The 22,478-nt window shown below is 35.8% G+C and overlaps 1 protein-coding gene across 6 annotated transcripts in view; it reads left to right on the forward strand.

Annotated features, from left to right (window-relative positions):
- ADGRV1 (adhesion G protein-coupled receptor V1) overlaps positions 1 to 22,478 on the forward strand; it is a 598,696-nt gene that overhangs the window by 377,982 nt on the left and 198,236 nt on the right. For 5 of the 6 annotated variants that reach the window (XM_055297968.2, XM_063612213.1, XM_063612215.1 and 2 more), the window contains one exon: positions 21,875 to 21,991. The exons of the other annotated variant lie outside the window; for it this stretch is intronic. In XM_055297968.2, the coding sequence (XP_055153943.1) occupies positions 21,875 to 21,991 (117 nt within the window). The remainder of the gene's footprint in view (positions 1 to 21,874; positions 21,992 to 22,478) is intronic. 6 annotated transcript variants of the gene reach the window in all.

A 22,478-nucleotide genomic window follows, 5' to 3' on the forward strand; every position in this document is an offset into this window, starting at 1 on the left:
TAAAGACTGGACCCCAAATCTAAATGTGTGTCAAGCAGTTTTCACTTTTATGCTCAGACTGGCTGATACCCAAAAGACCTTTTTACCTCAAATATTTTTTCTCCCATAGGAGTAGAATATAACTCATTTTAATTTAAGAAGAGGTAGGATGATTATTTCTCATGGAAGTTAATTTATTAGTTCGAATTATTTAATTGACAAACTGTTGGAAATATGTCATCAATTTTGACACTTTTCACAGTACAGTGTTGCTGAAACATCCTCTTTGGGACCTTTAAATGCTGTCAAGAAAAAAAATCTATTTAATTTTATTGCTGAGAAAATGGGAAGTCCTTTTGATTAAACATGCTTTTATTTGTATTTAATTCAGGAATATTTACTTTTTAAAAGTAAATTCCAAAATTTCTAAGCACTTAAAAGATGACTCTGTGGTTAAATCGAAAATAATTGACTATATTAATATAAAACAAAAAGCTTGTCTGTAAACATATTTTATCTTACTAGAAATATCACGAACACAATCATGGTTATATTGTTGATTACAGATGCCCTCTGTTCAATTCAACATATGTTTATAAATCCAGGCCCTCTTTAAATGCTGAGGTCAAAAAAGCAAAACCACAGGGCACTTCATGGCTGATGAACTGAATTTCTTCCTATTCCAAAAACAGATTTTTTTTGGTTCTTCTCTGTTCTCTTGAATATTCTAAACTGGTTACTTCAATAACGAGAGAGGAAGACTGAGCCCCCCAAAAGTAGGAGGAGGCAGGACCACTTATTTCCCACCTTCCCAATCAAGTAGGCTGTGGTTGAAGCAGGGCTTCAGAGGGTAGCAGGGCTCCTGGGCCTCTAAGGGATGCTCAGTCACATGGACTTGACCAACACTGAGGGCATTGGTGAGAGACTTCCATGGGAGGGCATTGGCCAATCCAGGGCTTGCTTTCAACACAGCAGATCGTAGCCTTGGGGCCAAAAGACTAAAATCAAACTCCACTGAAGGAGGGTACTAGATGAGAAAGGGAGCAGTGGATGATACCTAATGCCTTCATCCCGCAGATATTTATTGAACACCTACTCTGATGCAGAGCTTGTGCTGGGTGCTGAAGTTATCATAAAGAAGTATAATAGTTTCAGCCAGACATAGTGGCTCACTCCTGTAATCCCAGCACTCTGCAAGGCTGAGGCAGATGGACCACTTGAGCCCAGGAGATTGAGAAGAGCATGGCGAAACCCTGTCTCTACAAAAAATACAAAAATTTGGTGGGACATGGTGGTGTGTGCCTGTAGTCCCAGCTACACTGGAGGCTGAGATGGGAGGAGCACTTGACCCCAGAAGGTGGAGGTTGCAGTGAGACAAGATCTTGCCACTGCACTGTATCTAGCCTGAGTGACAGAGTGAGACCCTTTCTCAGAAAAAAGAAGGAAGGGAGGGAGGGAGGGACAATTAGCAGACTGCTACAATAAGAAGTAATACAAGGAGTATGATCAAGGATTGTCTTCCGAAGGAAATGCCATTTGAACTGAGACAAATAAGATGGACAAGCACCACCTAGAAGGAGAATATCCCAGGCAAAGGGAAGAGCACATGCAAAGAATCTAAAACAAGAAAGGGCTTGGTTTGTTCAAGAAAATGAAGAGACTGCAGTGCCGCAGCTGAGTGAGTAATGGGCACAGTGGTATAGATGATGAGGTGACAGAGTAGATAGGGCAAGATCATATAGGGCATTGCAAGATCATGGTAAGGCTTTTTAATTACATTGTAAGAATCACTCCATTAGTGGAGATGGACAGGTAGAACTTTGGCAAAAGATAATATAATGAATCGAGATTTGAACATAATCATTTTGCAGTATCTGTGTGGCTATACTTATTGATTGGATTTTTTTAATTTAATTTTAAGTTTCAGGATACATGTGCAGGACATGTAGGTTTGTTACATAGGTAAACGTGTGCTATGGTGGTTTGCTACACTTATCAACCCATCATCTAGGTATTAAGCCCTACATGCATTAGCTATTTATCCTGATGCTCTCCCTCTCCCCACTCCCCACACACAACAGGCCCCAGTGTGTGTTGTTCACCTCCCTGTGTCCATGTGTTCTCATTGTTCAGTTCCCATTTATAAGTGAGAACATGCGGTGTTTGGTTTTCTGTCCCTGTGTTAGTTTGCTGAGGATAATGGCTTCTAGCTACATCCATGTCCCTGAAAAGGACATGATCTCATTCGTTTTTATGGCTGCATAGTATTCCATGGTATTTATGTACCACATTTTCTTTATCCAGTCTATCATTGATGGACATTTGGGTTGACTCCATGTCTTTGCAATTGTGAATAGTGCTGCAGTGAACATATGTGTGCATGTGTCTTTATAATAGAATGATTTATATTCCTATGGATATATACCCAAAAATGGGATTGCTGGTTCAGATGGTATTTCTGGTTCTAGGTCTTTGAGGAATCACCACACTGTCTTCCACAATGGTTGAACTAATTTACATTCCCACTAACAGTGCAAAAGTGTTCCTATTTCTCCGTAGCCTTGCCAGCATTGGTTGTTTCTTGACTTTTTAATAATTGCCATTCTGACTGGCATGAGACGGTATCTCATTGTGATTTTGATTTGCATTTCTCTAACAATCAGTGATATCGAGCTTTTTCTTCATATGTTTGTTGGCCACATAAATGTCTTCTTTTGAGAAGTGTCTGTTCGTGTCCTTTGCTCACTTTTTAATGGGGTTGTTTTTTTCTCATAAATTTGTTCAAATTCCTTGTAGATTCTGGGTATTACGTCTTTGTCAGATGGATAGATTGCAAAAATTTTCTTCCATTCTGTAGGGTTTAGTTTAATTAGATCCCATTTTTCAATTTTTGCTTTTGTTCTAATTTTTTTATGTTTTCATCATGAAATCTTTGATGAGTCAATTATTTTAAATGTTGATGTAATTCTTAGGAAGAAGTTGAAACTAAAATACAGGTGTAGACGGCATTAGAGTATTGATGGATGAAAGTGGGGATATAAACGACATATGAAAGAAGGCCCAGAACACCAATATTTAAGGGAGGTAGGAGGAAGAGAAAGCAGGTCCTGAAATAGGGTGAGGAAGGTCAGTACAGGCACTGTACCTAAAAGTCTTATCAAACAAAGGTATGTTTATCCTCCAGGCACAGAGAATAATTTTTCAGAGTGAAATGAGAATCCACATGTCCTATCTTCCTATATCATCAATCATTGATGTTATTTTATGGCATAATGACGTTAATATGTAGTTTAAATAAACATGATATTGAGCAACAAGTATTATAAAATGCAGATGAGTTTTAAAAGATTCAATGTGACACACACACTCACACGTAAACACAAAAGAAGTCTTTGGCAAAGATGTAGCCCTAGACTTCCCAGGAGAACTCAAACATTCATATCCTTTCCTTACAGAAGTGCTTGAGCAGAAATGTTTGAGATATACTAAATGAATTATGACTTATTCTACACAGCTACTCCACAAGGCAGATATAATTAACTTGATTTTAAAGCTATCATTAATGAAGTTCAGAAAGTTAAGTAACTTCCCTGACATTATTCTGTTAGTTACTAGGTGATATTAGAATTTGAATCCAGGACTCTGGTTCCAAAGTCTGAAATTTTTATGTTTTATAAGGAGGTGAGCTAGGAGCAAGCAAATATACAGAAAGAGGACATGGTCAATAATATAAAATACCAAGCAGTGTGAGTAGGATGAGGACTAAAAGGTTATCTTGGCCTTAGGTGACCATGGAACCTAAGTTAAAGAACATTGAAGTATGTTGTATACCACAATGCCATACAACTGTTCACCAACTAGAATGGCTAAAATTAAGAAGAACAAACAGTGGATAACATAAGTGTCACCAATAGGAATATCTGCTAAACGGATAAACACATAGTATCCTATGACCCTTCAACTTTATTCCTGGGTAAATACCCAAGAGAAATGTCCCATAGAAAACAAGTAGGGATGGTCCTTGACTTAAAATGGGGTTACATCCCAATAAACCTGTAAGTTTAAAATGCATTAAATATACCTTACCTATCAAACATCATAGCCTAACCTAGCCTACCTTAAACAAGCTCTGACACTTACATTAGCCTACAGTTGCACAAAATCATCTAACACAAAGTCTATTTTATAATAAAGTGTTTAACATCTCAAATAATTGATTAAGTATTGTACTGAAAGTGGAAAACAGAATGGTTGTATGAGTACTCCAAGTACAGTTTCTACTGACTATGTATCACTTTTTCACCATCATGAAGTCAGAAAATTGTAAGTCAAACATCGTAAGTCAGGGGCCACCTGCGTATAAAATATTTATTGCAGCTTTATTAACACTAGCCTGAAATAGTAAACAATTCAAGTGTCCATCAGAAGTAGAATGGGTACATTTTCATGTATTCATTCAATGGAATACTATACGACAATAAAATGTGAAATATTGCTACATGCAACAGTATGGGTTAATCTCACAGATACTTGCTAAGAGAAACTGGGCACGAAATAGCACATACTACATGGTTCCATTTATATGAAGTTCATGAATAGGCAAAATTAATGATGATGATGCAAGTATACATGAATACTTTAGGTGTCAGGGTAATGAGAGAGCCTTGCAAGGTGTTAGAAAAGTTCTATACCATGATCTTGTTTGTGGTTACATGAGTCTATACTTTATATGGGTCTATGTGTAAACTTTAACTATAATTTAAGGTGAGTGCACCCTACTATGTGTATGTTAAACTTCCATCTAAAAAATTTTTAAGGTGATGATAAAGGGAAATCCCAGGTAGCAGTTGTTTTAACAACCTTTCTGTTATGACCTTATAAAACTATTCTATCTTGCAAATCATGTAGTACATGTATTCCTCTTAATGACTATAAAATTAAAAATGAATGGGAAATTAGTAAGAAACATTATAAATATAGATGTTAGAGGTAATAAATGGAAGAGCATGTTCCGGAATAAGTTACTGAAAGGACAGGCGGTGGGAAAAATAGAAAGAGGACATCACCTTCCCACTACAGGGAAATTCTCTAGGGGCTTTTTGCATAACAGGGTGCCCTTGCACATAATGGCTAGATTTGGTTAGAGTTCGATGTAAGTATTCTTAAAAAAAAAAAAAAAAAAGTATATCATTTAAAAGTATGCTTTTGAATGATAAGCCAGAAAGAAGCAAAAAAAATAAAATTGTAGAATGTTAGAGCTGTAAGACAAGGTATATTACATTTCATCCAGCCCAACCCTCTTATTTTAAAATGGACTGTGTTGCATTGACTCTTTGGAAGTGACTCAGTACAGTACAGAGTGCTCTGATGTGGTGTTTCTCTGACAAGGAAGGATGCCTTTACTGAAGTTTCGTTAATCATTTCCAGAATAATGCATTGTTAATCATGAACTTTGTATAATGGCTGGTCCATGATCCCTATCAGCATCTTAACAATTGAATGTTTCTGAATGTCAGAGAACTGGAGATACATTCATTAAAATGTGGTACCCATTTCCATGAAAAATGTAGTAATGAATACATTTTAAAGTACCTTTCATCTCCTGGATGAAAAGGAATGTCTTATTCCCACTTTAAGATATATTAGTATCTCTCTCTTAGTGTATGTATATTGCTGTATGTCAATGCAATTACACTGTTCACTGTGGAGAGGAAGTATTCCAGGTGAGAAATAATAGTGGAAAGGGGTAAGGATGGACATATTTAAGAACTATTTTATTTATTTATTTTTGAGATGGAGTCTCGCTCTGTCATCCATGCTGGAGTGCAGTGGGGTGATCTCGGCTCACTGCAACCTCTGCCTCCCCAGTTCAAGAGATTCTCGTGCCTCAGCCTCCCGAGAAGCTGGGATTACAGGTACCTGTCACCATGCCCAGCTAATTTTTGTATTTGGAGTAGAGACAGGATTTTGCCCTGTTGGTCAGGCTGGTCTCGAACTCATGACCTCAGGTGATCCACCCGCCTTGACCTCCCAAAGTGCTGGGATTACAGGCGTGAGCCACTGCGCCCAGGCTTTAAGAACTATTTTAAAAATATAACTGATAGAATTTGAGAACCAATTATACAGGATAAAGAAAAAAAGGGAGTCAAAATCTTGAGTAACTTAAACCATTGAGTGATACACAGATGCTGGAGTAAGGGGAGTACTTTAGTTGAAGAGGAACAAAATTTCAACTTGGCACCTTGTAGTGAGAGCTTAGGCTTGAGTATGTATCTCTGATCAACTTGCATAATAGTAAATGAATTATAAATAATGTTTTTCTGTTACCTGTATCTCTCTTCCTATGGATGATATGGCTAATTAAAAAAAGATGAATATTTCATATTATTGGTCTCAACAAAGATAAACCTCACTCTTCTTTTATATCCTCATTCCCACTTTGCAGAACAAGCAATTGTGTTATAAAATGTGTGGTGAAAACATAAAAACAATAGGCAAAAGGGAAGCTGGTATGTAACTCATGCCTTGATAATGGCATTTGCTCATTTTTGCATCTAGATGGTCCACTCTTTCCAAGTAGGAAACATTTCATTGCTCTGTAATGTCATCCATATAGCCCACCTCAGTGCTAGGTAGTTTCTGCCTGCTAGGGAAGAACTAGTTTAACTGGATTGTAGAGAGGCAATAAGAATTCCTGTTTTCCAAAACTGAATTGGGGACAAGTCAGCATTCTGGATTATTTTTTAAGTAATACATGTTTTGAAGTTACATGTGGTCATTTATTGAGGAAAGAGTGAATTACATTTCTGTAATTATTGTGGATTCTTGAAAATAGACAATAGGATTTTAATCATTTCCTGACATTTTTAAGTTTTAAACCTTATACCATCTGACCATGACTTAAATAGAGCATAGTAACTAAAATTTTATTTTATTTTTGTCACTGTTTACTCCTAAAAACTAGCATTTTACTTACGTTAATGCAATTTCTGTTTTATTAGGTGCCAGGGCTATTAGTAATTGACATGTACTATAGTTTATAATGTATTTGTTAAAGTAAATAACTTTTAATGGGGCTACCAATAAGTGAATGTCTCTAATTCAAACTTAAATTTTAAATCATAGATTTGTAAATATTTCTAAATAAGTTGGAATATTTCATATAACAAATGTTTATTCAACAACTATATATTAAATTATCAGATCTTAGCCAATATGCTCAGTACTAGAGATACGTCAATAAATAAGATCCCTGCCCTCAAAGTGCTTAAAATCTGAACTTAGAATTGATGAAATCCAAGTTATAAAGAGTTGATGCTATTTTTAAAATATAAATTGTACTGTATATAAAGCTATATTAATTTTTCCAGACATAGCTAAATTGCCATAATACTCTCATGCAAATCAATGGGAATGCTGATAAAGCTCAGTTATTTGTAATTATTGAAGTAAGAATTTTCTGTAAAGACTGAAGACTGGAATTTCTACACAGATGTAAAATTAATAAAAATTGTATATGGCTGTCCAAAGCTTCATTATACTATTTATATTTGCCCATAGTCTGCATTGTACTTTTTAAATTCTTTCTCTCTTTTCAGTACTGGTTGTCACCACTGCCAAGATAGTGCCTCCACTGCTAATCTCTATGACCTGCTGCTACCACCTCTACCTCCCTCTGTTTTCTCTCTGACTTTCTTTTGATTTCTGCCACTTCTCCAGAGAAAATTCACCGTCATTCAAAACAACTGATTGTGGGTGTTCTTAGGCAGTTGGCATGCTCTTTTCTTTCTGATCAGCCAATTGTGGAATATCATTAGTTATCTTTGTGCCCTTTTCATCTTTATTCCTACTTGCTGTTCAAGAGTACTACCTTTGTGTTAAAATTCATTTATGATGGAGGGAGGGGGTCATGATAAACACTGGAGTCTGTGGAAGGATGGGCTGTCTTGACGTCTGGAGCATTCTGGATACTTGAAGTTGCTGAAAGGCTCATCTATAGATATCCAGGACATGTAATATGATTAAAGTACAGTTGAGCTTCCAGAAGTCCTTGTCTTACTCCAAATATTATTTTATGACTTAGGAGAACCAAATTTTCTGTTTGGGACCTGAACTCAGGTGAGCTGTCTGTATAGACAGTAATAAGTGGAAAGTATTCAAATCTCCCCTAAAATTTCCTCCATTTAGATTTGGAAGTGAACTTTTATGTAGATCTTGACTTGTCTCTCTTGATTTGCCTTGTTTTCTTCTATACAGTACTCCTTTATTTTATTTCCTATTTGCTACTGGATTGTCTGTATCAGGACATTTTTTTTTTTCAGTTTTAATATCTTTTTTTTATTATAATTTAGGTTTTAGGGTACATGTGCACAATGTGCAGGTTTGTTACATATGTATCCATGTGCCATGTTGATTTCCTGTAGCCATTAACTTGTCATTTAGCATTAGGTATATCTCCTAATGCTGTCCCTCCCCCCTTCCCCCCACCACCCCACAACAGTACCCGGAGTGTGATGTTCCCCTTCGTGTGTCCATGAGTTCTCATTGTTCAGTTCCCACCTATGAGTGAGAACATGCGGTGTTTGGTTTTTTGTCCTTGCGATAGTTTACTGAGAATGATGTTTTCCAGTTTAGGACATGTTTTTTTAAGATAACCACTTGAATTTTCTGTTGATAATTGTTTTCTCACCTATTTTGTCAGTGAGAGAATATAAATTTTAGTGTTCACATAAATGGAAAACCAGTTTGGTAATTATTCATTGAAAAGACCACAGCTTTACTCACCAGTGAGGTTCACTGGTTAGCTAGGACCGAGTGTACGGGAACACTGGTATTAACAGAAGTTTTTTTTTTTTTTTTTTTTTTTTTTTTTTGAGACGGAGTCTCGCTCTGTCGCCCAGGCTGGAGTGCAGTGGCGCAGTCTCGGCTCACTACAAGTTCCGCCTCCCGGGTTCACGCCATTCTCCTGCCTCAGCCTCTCCGAGTAGCTGGGACTACAGGCGCCCGCCACCACGCCCTGCTAATTTTTTGTATTTTTTTTTTTTAGTAGAGACGGGGTTTCACCGTGGTCTCGATCTCCTGACCTCGTGATCCGCCCGCCTCAGCCTCCCAAAGTGCTGGGATTACAAGCGTGAGCCACCGCGCCCGGCTTAACAGAAGTATTTTTGAAAGCCATGTGAAAAAATCTCAATTGTGTCTCCATTAATTCAAAGAACTCGTGATAGCCCTTGTTTGAGTTTCAGAAGTTTTCGTAAAGCAGCATAACGGCAGCAGAGAATAGCAAAAAGAGAACTGAGCTGAGGTCGGGTAAGCCCAATGCAAGTTTGTCATTGGTTAGCTGTGAGACCTTTGTTACCTTTGCTATCACACAGGGACAATAACATTATCAGACTATTATGCCGGGCGCGGTAGCTCACGCTTGTAATCCCAGCACTTTGGGACGCCGAGGCGGGTGGATCGCGAGGTCAGGAGATGGAGACCATCCTGGCTAACACGGTGAAACCCCGTCTCTACTAAAAATACAAAAATTAGCCGGGCGTGGTCGCGGGCTCCTGTAGTCCCAGCTACTCGGAGAGGCTGAGGCAGGAGAATGGCGTGAACCTGGGAGGCGGAGCTTGCAGTGAGCCGAGACCGCGCCACTGCACTCCAGCCTGGGCGACAGAGCGAGACTCCGTCTCAAAAAAAAAAAAAAAAAAAAAAAAAAAGACTATTATGAGGATTAAAATGTTAAAATGAAATAACCTATCTGTAGAAATCACAGAAAGCCTACCACACTGTAAGAATCCAATAAATGTTGATTACTTCCCTCATTTAGTTAAGTCAAAATATTACTTCAGTGTTCCCACAGTGTTCAGTGTTTTAGGACAGTTCTGGAATTTATATGCTTATTTCTCCAATTCTGGTAATACTGGATTTTCTTGAAGGATCTAGTTAATTTTTATCAGTTTGGGAGTTTTCAAAGTTTAAAACATACAAAAATTTAGGTATTTAATTTAATTTGAAGTAAAAGTTTGAATTGAAAATAATTATAAAACTAATGTGTGCCATTTCTTTGTAATAATTGTTATAATTTTCTTGCGTAATTCTTAAAGGGGAAATGGTGCAAAGAATAGCATAAGAGAAGGGTATGGTAATGGTTGTAGGAAATTTATTTCAGTTTCATTCCTTAAAAATCTAGATAAAAGATAAGAACTGTTTTCTTTAAAAACCTGTAGGCATGTGTTTTATTTTTAAATGTTAATCAAATTTCTGCTATACTCCTTTATTTTAACTATGCCAACGGACTGATCAAATAATTACCAATAGTAATTAAAAAGTACTTTCTATATTTAAACAAATATTAAGGTAACTAAGTGGTCACTCAGCTAATGGGGCTTTTTAATGGTAACAAAATATAATAGATATCCACATGTTATGTAAAACCTTGTGTAAAATACCGGGCTGCTTTTCCCAGCCTTGCTTTTTTTTTTTTTAACCTCCTATTTATAAAGATTAAAAAGCCTGTGGGTGAGAGTGGGGGATGAAATTTAGTGTCCCTTAAAGCACTTTACTAATGCTTTGATTTGTATATATGTGCTCACTAAATGTTGGATCTGTATGGGTTAGCATATTTTCTATTATACGTTAGAAAATACTAATTCACTTTTTTAAATAGTTGAATGAGATATGAAAAGGCAGAACTGGTGAGTTAGTAGCTGCTGCTTTTTAGGCATGCCATACTATCAAACCAAGATAGAACATTTTTTTTTTTTTTTTTTTTTTTGAGACGGAGTCTCGCTCTGTCGCCCAGGCTGGAGTGCAGTGGCGCAATCTCAGCTCACTGCAAGCTCCGCCTCCCGGGTTCACGCCATTCTCCTGCCTCACCCTCTCCGAGTAGCTGGGACTACAGGCGCCCACCACCACGCCCGGCTAATTTTTTGTATTTTTAGTAGAGACGGGGTTTCACCATGGTCTCGATCTCCTGACCTCGTGATCCGCCCGCCTCGGCCTCCTAAAGTGCTGGGATTACAAGCGTGAGCCACCGCACCCGGCCAAGATAGAACACTTTAAGTAAAAACATTTGAACAAAATCCTAAAGATATATAAAGGAAGTCACTTTATGAAAAATATAACTGCCTTTCAACATATTTACCTTTTCTTGTACTTGCCCAAATTATGACTATGATGCATTATCTATAAACAAAGTCTAAAAAGTATAAACATTTGATATATTTGTGCATATGTTGCATTTTCTTTTATTATTTCTATTCCTAGTATAATTCAATTTAGGCCAAAATGTTGAGTTTAGTCATGATTTTATATTTCCATAGGTTAACTTGAGACATGTAAACAAGTAAATTATTTATGTGCTATATAATCCTCTACCTACTAGGATATCTACTTAATAGTGGTTTTGTGGTTTAGGAAGCAGAGTAATTAATTAGAGTGAATTAATGGCACACACTGGTTGCTCTGTTTCTAATTTGCTTTGAACTGAATCTTTATGTTCCTCAAACATTGTTTCTGCTGTTTAGCAGTTGCCTAACAGTGATGGTATTTGGAGATGGGGCCTTTATTTGGGAGGTAATTAGGTAATGACAGTGAAGCCCTCATGACCGAGATTTGTGCACTTAGAAGAAAAGACCAGAGAGAGCTCGCTTTTTCTCTCTCTGTTCTCTGCCATGTAAGGACATAATGAGACAATGACTGTCTGCAAACCAGGAAGCGGGTCCTCACCAGATGCCAGATCTTCTGGCACTTTGATCTTGGACTTTCCATCCTCTAGAACCATGATAAATAAATGTTTGTTGTTTAAGCTACCCAGTCACTATAATAATATTTGTCATAACAGCCCGAACTGACTCAGACACATTTCCTCCTCATTGATGAGCAAATAAACCAAAATCATAATATTTTTCTTGCTTTCTATCTGAAAATAATGCATTTCCCAATTTTGTATTCCAAAGGCCTGTATATTGTCTATACTTCTTGCCTGCTGCCCCAAAGCAGAGAGTCCTGTATATGTTTGTTTATTCAAACATCCCAGGCCTTCTCAAAATAACCCCCAACCTGAAATAGAGTGTGATTTAAAGTAACAGAACCTTGGCTCTGGAATCAGGCATGTGGCAAGCACACAGAATATATTTGTTGATGGAATGAATGAATGATTAGATAAAGGAATGAAAAGAAGAACTGATTTGTAAAATGCTCTCATATTGAAATACTTTCCCCCTCTTTTTTTTATCTTTTTATAGGTCATGCAACACTTTTATACTTGGGAAAGTGTTCTAACTAAAGCAATTACACAATAAAAGTAGGATTTGATGTTGGCTTCTCTGTCAACTTTACGTTGGATAAAATATTTGGGAATTCTGCTCTGTAGTTAAAAATATACATGTACGTAGCAGTGAAATGATAACTCTCAATAATTAAGGACAAGCAATCATATCCTCGATGTAAAATGGGAGGAATAACAATTTTTTTTAATTTATAAGAAACAGTGTCACTCCACTTAGAGAAAACATATTAATTTCTTTTATGTTGTCAGGCAGAGAAAGTATGAACTTTGGAGTTTGCACAGTAAAGTTAGGCAATGGCCTGTGAGTTAATAAACACTATTGTTAGATTTATATAGAATTTTATTAGTCTTGCTCAGTTTCTCTTCAATTCCATCTAACAAGGTTTCCTTTCCAGCTTATATGTGTGCTTACCTAAGTCCAAGGAATTCCATGAGAAAGTTGAATCAAAATATTTTCAATTGATAACTTATGAAGCAAAACCAGCAATTTCTCACTATATATTTCAAATAAATTTACTGTACAATTTTGAAGTGACTGTTGAGTCTGAATTGTATTCAGACCACGTATCAGTTGTATTCAGATTCTGGCCATGTATCCACTACCAAAATAAAATGAAAAAATGAACATGGTTTTGTCACAAGTTAATTGTTCAACAACAATAATAACAACAACAAAATTATCTAAAATTTGAATTTTCTGAGTAATGACTCAGTACCATCAGTAAAGTAGTAGAATATAAACCTTAGTGTGCTATCTATGTAAAGAATTTAATTATGTTCACTCCAGATATAGAGACTTTTTTGTTTCCACAGAATTCGTAAACTGTCATTACAGAACTAAGAAATGTGACTTTGAAAATCCAAGTCTACATGTAAAATTTAGTTCAACCTTTGTAATATTCAAATGATCTTGATGTTTCAGCTTGATATTTTAGCCAGCCTTTGCACTCGTTGGTCTTCCTTCAAATGAAAGGACTTTATATACTTCTAGAGAATCTCCTATACAAACAGGAAGTATGAGTGTGTGGCTTTAGTGATTTTTGGAGTACATGCTAGCATCAGTGATTTTAAGTGGTTATTTTAAGTATTAAAAGTGGTTAGAAGCACAGGCTTTGGAGTCAACAGACTTGGCTCAAGTCCTGAATCTGTTGTATCTTAGGCATAACTGTGTGACATCAGTGGAAAGAGCTGTAATGTTAAGATGCTATCAATAACAGCAAATGTTAAGATTTAGTATTGACAGAATATTCCTGACAATTAAATATTCTCTTAAGGGGCAGAGTAGAAACACTAGTGAAAAAGATGCTAGCCCAGAAAAAAAAAAGTAAACATGCTATGTGAGCACAAGATAATGAAGAAAATATACAGAAAATGCAAGAAACTAAGTATGGCATTATTCCAAGTGGCGCATGATCCAGGCAATCTCTGCTAAGCATAATTAAGCAGGAAAAAGTCTTTCCTTAGGTCTGTGCCCTTGGCAAATGTGTTTACTTTTATTAAGCCTCAGTTTCCTTCTCTATGAAATAAAAAAGCAGTGATCTCTAAATTGCATAGATTATTTAAATATGATGAAATAATATCTCTAGGGCCTTTAGCACAGTACCTGGCACATGAAAACCATTCATTAAATGGTAACTATTATTATTGTTGCTGTATTTCTTATAAAAATAAATTAGTACTTCTTTGGCTGTGCACCAGATGAAAAAGACTAGTCTTGGTGTTAATGACTCATAAAGATCTGTTTCTCAGAAGATGGCTTTTTAAAGAAAAGAGAAAAAATAAAAGCATATTAAAATACCTCTATAAAAATTCTGTAGTGAGGGCTAATTTTGCTTCCTTTTTTAAATTTAAACTTCTATATATATAGTTACATATAGTATATATATAACATATATGTATATATTTTAACTATGTAATATTTTACATATATATGTGTATATAAATATATGTGTATATATATTACTATATGAAGTTTTTCCTAGTATCAGTCTATTTTAAAGATAATTAACTATTGAAGAAAAAATAATAGCAAAGTAGTGTGAGGTTTGCAACATAAATAAAAGTAGAATATATGCCAGGAAATCAGGAGAGAAAATAGTAAAGTATATTATTGTGAGGTTTTCATGCTATATATGAAGTAGTATACTACTAACCAGTCTTTCATAAACATAGATGCAAATATTCTTAATACAATGTTAGCAAATCAAAATGATAATATATCACAACAGAATGATAGCTATCCCAATAATGCAAGGATGACTTAAAATTCAAAAATTAATCAATGTAATTAATAACAAACTAAAATAAAAATATTTTTTATTTGGGGGGCTGAAGCAGGTGGATCGCCCGAGCTCAGGATTGCAAGACCAGCCTAGGCAAGATGGCAAAGCCCTGACTCTACAAAAAAAGAAAAAATACAAAAATTAGCCAGGCCAGTGGTGCACACCTGTAGTCCCTAGCTACTTCTGAGGCTGAGGTGGGAGGATTGCTTGAGTCCAGGAGGTTGAGGATGCAATGAGCCAAAAATTGTGCCACTGCACTCCGTCCTGGGTGACAGAGCCAGACCTTGTCTCAGAAAAAAAGAAAAAAAGAAAAAGGGAAAAAGAAAAGAAAGAAATATTTTGGATAATTTCAGTCAGGCAATATAATTAACAAATTTAATATCAATTCTCAATAAAACTCCCAGCAAACAGCAAAGTAAGAATAGAAGGAATGTTCTTAACCTGATAAAGGTATCTATGAAACTATGTAACTAACATCATACTTCTATTAGTTTGCTAGGGCTGCCATAACAAAGTAACACAGACTGGATGGCTTTAACAACACTAATTTTCTCACAGTTTGGAGGCTAGAGTCCGAGTTGAAGGTATCTTCAGGGTTGACTTCATTCTGAGGCCTCTCTCCTTGGCTTTTAGGTGGCCATCATCTCCCTTTGTCTTCGGTCTTTCTTCTATGCATGTGCGTGTCTGTGTCCAAAATTTTCACCTCTTGTAAAGATACCAATCATAATGGATTAGGAGCCATTCTAAAGACCTCATCTTAACTTAATTACCTCTTTAAAAACCTTATCTTCAAATACAGTTACATACTGAAGTACTGGGGTTTGGGACTTCAACGTGTGAATTTGGAGAGGCAACAATTTAGCCCGTAACAATATTTAATGCTGAAAAACTGAATGCTTTCCCCCTAAAATTAGAAACAAAACAAGGATGTTCATTTTTGCCACCTCTATTTAATAGTGTGTGTGCATGTGTGTGTGCATATATTTTTCCCAGCAAGTACAATAGGCAAGATAAGACAATTAGAGCATTCTAATTAGCAAATAAGTAAAACCCTATTTATATAGAGATGACATGATCCTATATTTAAAATACAATGTTATCTACAAAACAGCTCCTCAAACTAATGTGATTCTGTAACTTTACAGGGTACAAGATCAATATATAAAAATAAATTGTATTTCTATGTGTCAGGAAGGAATGATCAGAAACTAAAATTTAATAAAAATATCAATTACAATAATATCAAACATATAAAAGAATTGGGGTAAATCTTTTTTTTAATGTGTGAAGGAGGTATATGTGGACAACTACAAAACACTGCTGAGAGAAACTAGAGAAGACCTAAATAAATGGAGAAAGACACTGTATTCATGAGATGCAAGAGTGAATATTGTTAATATGTCAGTTCTCCCCAGATTGAAATTCAGCTTTCTTTTGTAGAAATTGACTACCTCATCATGAAAGTCATATGGAAATGCAAATGACTAAGAATAACCAAAACAACTTTGGAAAAGAATAAATTAGAACCTAACACTACCCTTTTCAAGAAATATAGCTACAGTAATCTAGATGATGTAGCACTGGTGTAAACATAGACAAATAGATCAAGGGAACAGATTAGAGTCCAGAAATAGACTCCAACATAGATAGGCAAGTATCCAAAGGCAATTTACTGGAGGAAAGATGACAGTCTTTCAACAAATGGTGCTGAAAAAATATTGGTACATTATTTTGGAAAAAAAATCTCAAAATAATTATGCTGAGTGAAACTAGACACAAAAGAGCACATATGCCTATATTTATATAAAATTTAATAAATGCAAACGAATGTATTAGAAACAGATCAGTGGCCGGGTGCGGTAGCTCACACATGTAATCCCAGCACTTTGGGAGGCTGAGGTGGGCAGATCACGAGATCAGGAGATCGAGACCATCCTGGCTAACACGGTGAAACCCTGTCTCTACTAAAAATACAAAAAATTAGCCGGGCATGGTGGCAGGTGCCTGTCGTCCCAGTTACTAGGGGGGCTGAGGCAGGAGAATGGCGTGAACCCAGGAGGCGGAGCTTGCAGTGAGCAGAGATCATGCCACTGCACTCCAGCTTGGGTGACAGAGTGAGACTCATCTCAAAAATGGTGGTGGTACAGGGAGGTACTACAAAGGGCACGAGAAAACTTCTGGGGCTGATGCATGTGTTCATTATATTCATTGTGATGGTGGCTTCACAGGTGCAAAAACCTATTACATCAAATACTCTAAATATGCACCTTTTATTGTCTGTGAATCATATGTCAATAAAGCTGTTTTTTAAACAAACACCTACTATGTTCAAACTCATGATAGAATCCGTACAGGATGCTTGCCATGTTCTGTTTTTTACAAAAATGTACTTTAAAATAATTACAAGAATGGATAGGTCAAATTGTTTTTAAGAAGTTGACAGTTTTCAAAGACATTAAAATTAATTTTATTTAAAACTTGAGATTTATAAGAAAAATTCTTATAATATCTTATTTTAAAAATTCAGAGGAGGAAAAGTTTGTTTATGGTTGAAAGGAATAAACAGGTATTAAAAAGTAGGAAAGTCTAGGAATCTGCCATGATCAGAGTAAGCAGGTAGAATTTCCAGTTATTCATGACAGAGTTCTACCACGTTTTGAAAGGTAAACATGAGTTCAACCTGGGAAGATGAGAAAAAGAAATTCGAGATAAAAGGAAGAGGAAGAACAAAGGCAAGAGTCAAGACATGAAGAAATATGTTTAGGGAATAGCAGTAAATGGATTTGGATAGAATATTTGGTGTACAAAGAGTCTTATGGAAGATAAACTTAGGAAGAGAAACTGGGGCAGATGGGACTTGGGTTTTCTCTCTGAAAATTTCTTTGAATCCCCACAAGCAGCGGTAATACTCTCATTCTCCTAATACTCTGCATTCTCCTAATATTTTACTCCATACCCTGCTACAATACTTGTCACATTTTTTTGTATCATGTGTCTAGCTTCACCCTTAGGCACCCTTCTATTAAAAAGAACTACATTTGGCTCATTATAAATGCTCAATAACAAAATGCTCCCACTTTAAAGAATAGGATAGTCTGGGAATCTGCCATGATCAGAGTAAGCAGGTAGAATTTGAGCTGGTCCTTTAAAAACTGACTAGTTTTGGCCGCGCGCAGTGGTTCACGCCTGTAATCCCAGCACTTTGGGAGGCCGAAGCGGGCGGATCATGAGGTCAGGAGATCGAGACCATCCTGGCTAACACGATGAAAACCCGTCTCTACTGAAAACACAAAAAATGGTGGCACGCCCTGTAGTTCCAGCTACTCCGGAGGCTGAGGCAGGAGATTCACCTGAACCCGGGAGGCGGAGGTTGCATTGAGCCAAGATCCTGCCACTGCACTCCAGCCTGGGTGACAGAGGGAGACTCCGTCTCAAAAAAAAAAAAAAAAAGGGGTCATTTCAAGAATAATTTTATAGGAAAAGGAGTGAGAGCATCCGTAGTAAACTGAGGGAGGAGGGTGTATATATTAAGGAGCACTGAGAATTGAGGTTTATAGAAAAACTAATATTTATCATTAGTTGTTATTTAGCCCAAGCAAGCAGGGACACATGCTGTATATTTAAGTTTTCTAAAAAGTATTTAGTCTTCATTTCCTTCGTTGGCTGGCACAGTAGAGCTCTAAGCAATCAGAATAAGCAGAGAATTTTATAAGTCATTTTAAAAAGAATATCTCAAATACTTTTTGGGGGAACTATATTTATTTTTCTTTTCTCTTAAGTTGTGTATATGTTATATCAAGATGGAATTGAGAATAGTATTATATTTGCTATTGGCATTATATTTGATTGTCATTATGAGCCTGTGGTGGGCCATGGAGTAAAACGAATTGAGAAACAGTGACCTAGAATGTTAGCACTTCGAGAGGGGACTGTGCTTGATTTAGCTTTGTAGGCAGTGGCATGGTGTTCAAGAAAGAATGCTGGTCCTGCAAATCAGGATACCAGAATTTGAATCCCAATTTAAATTTAAAACTTGTTTAAGGACCTTTAAACATGTTAATTATCCTATAGTTCTTCCTTCAATATTTACTAAATTGGGATACAAACAATAATGGCTTCACATCATTAATATGTGAGTTATACACAAAAGAACGAGGGAAAACATGTAGCACCATGCTGGTATACAGCAGTTTTCTGTAATCATGTACTTCATCTTGCCCAGCACAATACTTTGTAGATAGTGGGTACTTAAGCACTCACTCATACTGAATAAATCAATGTATGAACAACTGAGAACCTTTGAAAAATTCCTTTTTTCTGTTCATGTTCAACTTAATGCTTTCAGAGAACTGACTGTGAAAATAACCTTTTTTTGTGGTAATCTCTATGTGTTTGAATAAAAGAACAATGGTGAAACTCCATCTGTTTTTAGATTATGTAGCCTTAAAAATGAGAGAGCTAAATATGCTGGGAGATTTTATTTATTTTGCTTTACTTGGTCTCATTTTATTTCTATCTTAAGTTAATGAAATTTTGGGTAGGCCTGGTCACATGTAATACCTAGTTCTCCAAGTATTTTTTGTGCATCCCTTTTATAGCAGTGTGCAATGTGACAGCTCAGTCTCCTCTTGCTGACTAATCTCCTGTACAGACAGAAGCAATTCCCATAATTCAGATAATAACCTGGAACAACTTTCATGGTTTACAAAAGTAGATTTGTAACTGATCTTCTTATAATTTAGAAAAGGAGATTAGAGTGTAGTAAAATATCAAATCGTATCTTAAGAATAGAATTTTGGATGTTAAAACTATTCTGAAAGTAAATACAGTTTTAAACAAGAACCTGTAGATGCTTCAAAGAAAACATATTGAAAAAGAAAAGAATTATTTAAGTTAGCATATACTTACAAATAGTTTCATAGAATGCTTAAAGCTAAACATATTCAATTATAATTTGTATTACGCTATTCTATTACCTAACAACCTATTTAAGTTGATTAGAACAAAACTAAGTAAACTTCAACACAATCCGTATAATAGAATCCGAATTAGAAAGGCTTGAGTTTATTGTATGTAAATTTATGAAGACTTTATGGAAACAGATGCACCTTTGTAAAAAGACAGAACATGAAATGTTAAAATGATTGCTTTTTTATCCTTTATTATTATTTTTTTTGCTAAACCATACCATACTCTTAAGTCATAGTTCCAGTGCTTAGTGCATGGAAGGTGTTCAAGGAATAATTGTGGAATTTAGGAAGGTTTAATTTCTGACCTATAATAAAGTTCAGAATAAATGGTAAAGTTAGACAAAAAAGTCAAGGAAAATCTAAGCATAATCTCTAATAATTCAAAAGCTATGTTGTGGTGCATTCTAGAAAGGTGAATTTGTAGACTGTTTTTTTTTTAAGGGAACTCATTTGTATCAGATTGTCAGGAAATAATGTTACATAAATTTCTATTTTCTGCTTTAAATGCTGGCATGTGTTCATTTTAATAGTGTGTATTACAAATGCACCAAATCCGGGGCTAAGTAAGCAGAAAGTTGAATCAAGGTTCTTCTCATTTTAAAAATTGTTCTGGAGTCTTGGAGTAGAAAGGGACTTTGGAGTTGATTTTTTCCAACTTCCTTCTATTATTGATGAGAGAAGTAGAAGGGGAAAATGACTCGTTCACTGTCTGTAGCTTGAAAAAAAAGATTTTTTTAAATTCTATACTTGATCAGGCACAGGAAGGCACTTAATGAATAATTTCCAAGAAGAAAGTGTCACTTCAGCATAAGGGATACATATTGTAGATTTATTAATTTAGTCAATATCAATTATAGTAATAAATTATTGGTAATTATTAACAATTATTAATTTTAAATTAGCATGTTGGGTCTTATGTAATTGACTGAGGAATCAGGTTAAGGTGCATCTTTCATTGTGAAATTGAGATGTTGGGAACATGCAAAACCTCACTGCAGATCCTAATGAATTTACCACAGGGATGCTTCCCTACCAATACACTTGAGTAGAAATTTTCAAGGGGAGTTGAGGGACATGTCCTTGGTAACAAGAGGATTGGGGAGGGGTATATTTCACTTGAAATTTGAACAGCATTTTGTCCCATGGTCTTATTTATTTTTGGGCACATTGTTTATTTTTTTAAATAAATTCAAATAGCATTAAAAGCATTCCTGTTTTCTTTTTAAAAGTTAAGAGGTTTTAAGGCAAAAGTCAACCAGTTTTCTCCTCTGTCCTTTTGGAATAAATCATTCATTCTTTTAATAAACACTTATTGATCACCTCTATATTCCAGGCACAGTGGTACCCTCTGAAAATATAGTCAAAAAGTTGATTCCTGTCTATAAGGGGGAGCCAGAGTTTATTCATTGAGAATTTATAGCAGAATATTATTGCTCCAAGTTTCCCCCTGCCATCTACACTCATCATTGCAATATTTGACACAGTAGTCATTTATTGGAGAAAATACAAAAAGATAGAAATCACAGAGTCTTTCACTTCACTTGCTCATTACTCAGCAAGTATTTATTGAGTACCTACCATGTGCTAGTCACTGAGCTAGGTGCTTGGGTTCCATTAGTGAGTAAAACAGTCAATGATCCTGTCTTTGCAGGGATTATATTCTAGGAGGTGCGACTAATAGCCAAAAAAAGAAATGCAAATTACAAAGCATGTTAGAAGGTGATGTGTGCTGGTTAAAAAAAGAGAGAGAGAGAGTGAGAGAGAAGTAGAGTTAGGGGAATTATGTGTGTGAGAAGGAAATTTAGTGTGTCAAGAGAGGCCTCATTGTGACTTTTGAACAAAGGCTTGAAGGCACTTGAAATAAAAATCCAAAGATTAGGATAATCATAGAATTTGAATTTTTAAACTCATTTTAAGTCTATTGTGTTATCTATGTTACTTCCTGACAAGAGGCTGCAGGTGATGGTAAAGTCAAGGATTTTATTTTTCTTTCTTTTCTCTCCCATTAGCTTTGATTTTCACAAGGAGTGGTATTTCCACTACTTTCTACTTTGCTAAAATAAATGTATTTCATGGGATTTTTGTTCATCAATAATAAGAACAAGGTTTACTTTGAGAATTTTCTCTTGAGAGCCTAGAGCAACATGTAGCATAATTTCATATCATGCATTGTTTCTTAGAAATATAAAAATCCATATATTGCCATTTTTAGAATGACTCTTAGTCATATCAGTTTGGGCAAGAAGTCAACTTACTTTCACATGGAATCACTGAGTCATAGATTTAGATAAGAAAGCAGTTTACTTTCTTAATATTCTTCATCGATTTTAGCATATTTTAAAAATAGAAGTATCTGTTTCTTACAGATTCTGTTTCTGGCGTCTGCATACGTAAGTCCCCATCTCGCTGAGGAGAGCTGTTCAGCTATGGCTGCTGTCACACATTACCTGTATCTTTGCCAGTTTAGCTGGATGCTCATTCAGGTTGGTACCTTATTCCCTCTCCCCGCCCCTTTAATCTTTTAATGAATCTGGGTGGAGTGGTCTTAATGTCTGATACTCCGTACTGAAATAGAAGTAATTCCATATATCCATCACTGCATTCTCAGGATATAAATGACAAATAAAAACACCCTATAAGCTGTATGACAGTAGAGAGCATTGTGAGTTTGAAGAAATGATGGAAATCTAGTAGGATTGGAAACAAGGGAGTGGTTAGAGATGAAGTCTGCAATGTGGGCCCTTTAAAGCACAGTTGGAAATTTGAATATTTTTCTAGGAAAAGTAATAGAATGATTTTAAACAAAGGAGTAACATGATAAGATTTAGATTTTAGAAAGATCTCCCTGTTTGTAGTGAATATGAGACAGGAAAGAGTGGATAGGCAAGCCAATTAAGTAGATTTAGCTGTATTCATGGGGAAATAATGGTAGCGTGAACTAGGGAGGTGGCAGTAGAAGCAAAGGGAAGT

This window comes from Symphalangus syndactylus, chromosome 11, assembly GCF_028878055.3.
Source record: "Symphalangus syndactylus isolate Jambi chromosome 11, NHGRI_mSymSyn1-v2.1_pri, whole genome shotgun sequence".
Classification (NCBI taxonomy): Eukaryota; Metazoa; Chordata; class Mammalia; order Primates; family Hylobatidae; genus Symphalangus; species Symphalangus syndactylus.